Source organism: Sinocyclocheilus rhinocerous, unplaced genomic scaffold, assembly GCF_001515625.1.
Source record: "Sinocyclocheilus rhinocerous isolate Xijiao unplaced genomic scaffold, SAMN03320098_v1.1 scaffold1068, whole genome shotgun sequence".
Lineage (NCBI taxonomy): Eukaryota > Metazoa > Chordata > Actinopteri > Cypriniformes > Cyprinidae > Sinocyclocheilus > Sinocyclocheilus rhinocerous.
In genome coordinates this window covers 62,240-65,550 of record NW_015633196.1, presented here as the reverse complement: position 1 = coordinate 65,550, position 3,311 = coordinate 62,240, and the positions used below count along the sequence as shown (strand labels likewise).

The window sequence follows — 3,311 nt, the reverse complement described above, 5'->3', positions numbered from 1 at the left end:
GTAATCTCTAGCTTCCGCTAACTGTCGTACGCGCGTTCATTCCGGCGGATGACGTAGGCGTAGCGTAAGGTGCGGTGGATATTAAATATGGATATGTTTCTTACAAAACCGCATCGATTCGCTACAGGAGGTCTTTATTCACCCCCTGGAGTCGTGTGGAGCACTTTTTATGATGGATGGATGCACTTTATTGGACTTCTTTTGGGCTATTGAAAAATAACACCCATTCACTGCCATTATAAAGCTTGGAAGAGCCAGGATATTTTTTAACATAACTCCAATTGGATTCGTCTGAAAGAAGAAAATCATATACAGCTAGGATGGCTCGAGGGTGATTAAATCATGGGCTAATTTTCATTTTTGGGTGAACTATCCCTTTAACTTTAATATGGAAATAACTTTTACTGTACCTTCTGATGGCACTGCATTATGCCTTGTTTTCCAGTACAAACATTTAAACATCCTTAAATCAAGACACATTTACTGGAGAAGCACAATGACAGAAGACACCAAGTCTTGTTTTCTGAGAAACTGATCAAAATGAAGTGAGTTTATGATTAAAACAAGAACAAATATCTGCCAGTGTGCTCAGAATAATCTATGTAATTCAAAGGGAAAACAAGTTTTCAAACCCCACTGGCAGATATTTGTTCTTATTTTTAATCATAAACTCACTTTGTTCAATTTCACAGAAAACAAGACTTCTTATGTTCATTTTGCATCTCTAGTAAATGCATCTTGATTTAAGGATGTTTAGATGTTTATATCGGAAAGCAAGACAAATATACTGAGGAAGATGTCCATTTTTTGCAGTGCTGCAACATGTAATGAATTTAAGACTTTCAGCTCTGATTTACAGGGGTCATATGATGCTACATGCACTTTTACAAGTTGTTTGAACTGAAATGTGTGTTGGCAGTGTGTGTACACAACCACCCTATAATGATAAAAATCCACCCAGTGGTTTTTTGTTAATCTACTAAAATCTTTACCCCTTTCTTGAGCCGCTGAACTCGCAGTGGATTATTTGTTTCTGAAGGGAATGCGCCCCCGATCTACATAAATGCGTTTATGTTTGCGCGAATCATTCGTGATCCAGCTTCATCTACAGAAGAAGTGAGTATAAGGTTTTTTAATGAATCTTTGCTAATCGCCTTTCCTAATAATGTGCTAATTAGCCAGTTTCACGATGAGAGCAGCTCGGAAGAGAGGGGCGGGGTCAGCGGAGCTCATTAACATTTAAAGGGACATGCACCAAAACGGGTCGCTGTGAACAGAGCTGTTTTTGACAGGGTAAAAAAGGTGTTTTTTACATTACCATTGAGAAATTTTAACCAAACTATGTTATAGACTTTTCATTAAGACCCTAAAGAATCATATCAACTTGTGGAAAATGGGCATCCTATCGGGTCGCTGTGAACAGAGCTGTTTTTGACAGGGTAAAAAAGGTGTTTTTTACATTACCATTGAGAAATTTTAACCAAACTATGTTATAGACTTTTCATTAAGACCCTAAAGAATCATATCAACTTGTGGAAAATGGGCATCCTATGACCCCCCTTAAGACATTTTAAGGCTTTAATCTGTGGAATTAAGAACATTTTAGAGCCACACAAACCCTGATACAGGACCAAACAGATGCATTCATATTGATCTGGAACATTTCCATCCGAATTGATGTGAGGTCCTGGAGGAACCTAGAACAGCTCTTTCAGGAACAAAAGCAGTTCATTAAGGTTCGACGGGACACTGAGAATGAAAGGAAGGTCTCGAGGCTCACCGCGATGTGATGGTGGTCTTTGGGCACGTTGCAGAAGGTGGGCAGGCGTTTGCTGAACCACATGGTCACCTCGCGGTTCATGTTGACGGCGAAGGGCTCGAAGCCCTCCTGCAGGCCGCACATGGTGTAGTACTTAAAGGTGCTGGCGTCCTTCCCCAGATTCATACGGCCCACCTGAGACAGACCCAAACTACAGACCGGGATGAAACCTGGAGAACAGAGACGCCGACGGTGATCCAACGGCTGAGAATGATCGGAATATGCAACATAATATCCAAACACTAGATCGTTTTGTCTTTCTGATGTTCTTCAGTCAAACGTTCTCCACAATAAAATAACACTCAAAACACAGAAAAACATTAAAGACTCCATAAACCCACAAGACGAGTGCTGTTTCGCTTCTGTACTGATGTATTTCCTTTTAAAACAGGAAGCTGGGGCAAAGAAAACGGCTCTTTTTGGACAAATGTTTGTTCAAAATAAGGTCATCAATACTTTGGTTTGTTTCTCTGAGAGTACAGTCAAAAACATTAATTTCTTCAATGTTGTTTCTACATTAATTTGGAGATTCAATGTGAAAATATATTTCTGACTTCAAATTTAAATGTTACGTGTGATTAATCATTAATTACAGAAAAATGTGCAATTAATTAGCTAATTGTTTTTAATCGATTAACAGCATCTATCTATTCACACACACACATATATGTATACATATATATATATGTAAAATATATACACTTGAGTGTCTGTGTATTGTATATTTAAATGTTTAAAAATGCAAATAAAAAATAAATAAAATAAATAAATAATTAAATAAAGATAAATAAAGATAAATAAACAAATACAAAGAAATGTCAAAAAACTAAAATATATAATAAAATGCATAAATATACAAAGAAATGTAAAAAAAAATTTTAAATACAAAAATAAATATACAAAAAATAAAAAAAAAACTAAAATAAAGAACAAAAAGTACATAAAAGAAAAAAAGGAATAAATAAATCCATAATATGTATGGATGTATATGTGTATCATACATTTATCCTGTATGTTTAATTTATTTATATGTATATTTATATGTGTATATAAGCTTTATTTGCTTTTTTTTACACAAGCATACAGATTAGACTTGTGCCGGTATTCGGTGATGCGATATATCACGGTAATGAATATGCACGATATTGTTATCGTGGGCACTTCTAAATACTGTGAATAATTATATATTACAAATTATTTAGAATTTTGAATGCATTTTAAGAATACTTTTCCCATCAACTGGTCAAAATGCACAACACCGCCGTATGCTGCATGAAAGATGCGTGCGCACTCTGATGTAAACAAGCGCGGACGAGAAGCACATGGCGGAACACGTGAGAGACGCTCTGGAGGAAAGCGCACTTTCACTCTCTGACAACAGATGGCGCTAAACTGCAGAAATAATAAAAATAATAATAATAATTCATTTAAATGCAGCCGTTACCCCGGAAACCCTGTAAACAAAGCAGCTGCACTACTTTGTTTCTGAATC

General features: G+C 36.2%; 1 protein-coding gene across 1 annotated transcript in view; it reads right to left on the bottom strand.

Moving 5' to 3' along the window:
- The window catches only part of LOC107743908 (ryanodine receptor 3), a 178,775-nt gene that overhangs the window by 117,221 nt on the left and 58,243 nt on the right, over positions 1-3,311 (bottom strand). Inside the window, exon 29 of the mRNA XM_016557358.1 lies at positions 1,781-1,989. Coding sequence (XP_016412844.1) covers positions 1,781-1,989 — 209 coding nt within the window. The remainder of the gene's footprint in view (positions 1-1,780; positions 1,990-3,311) is intronic.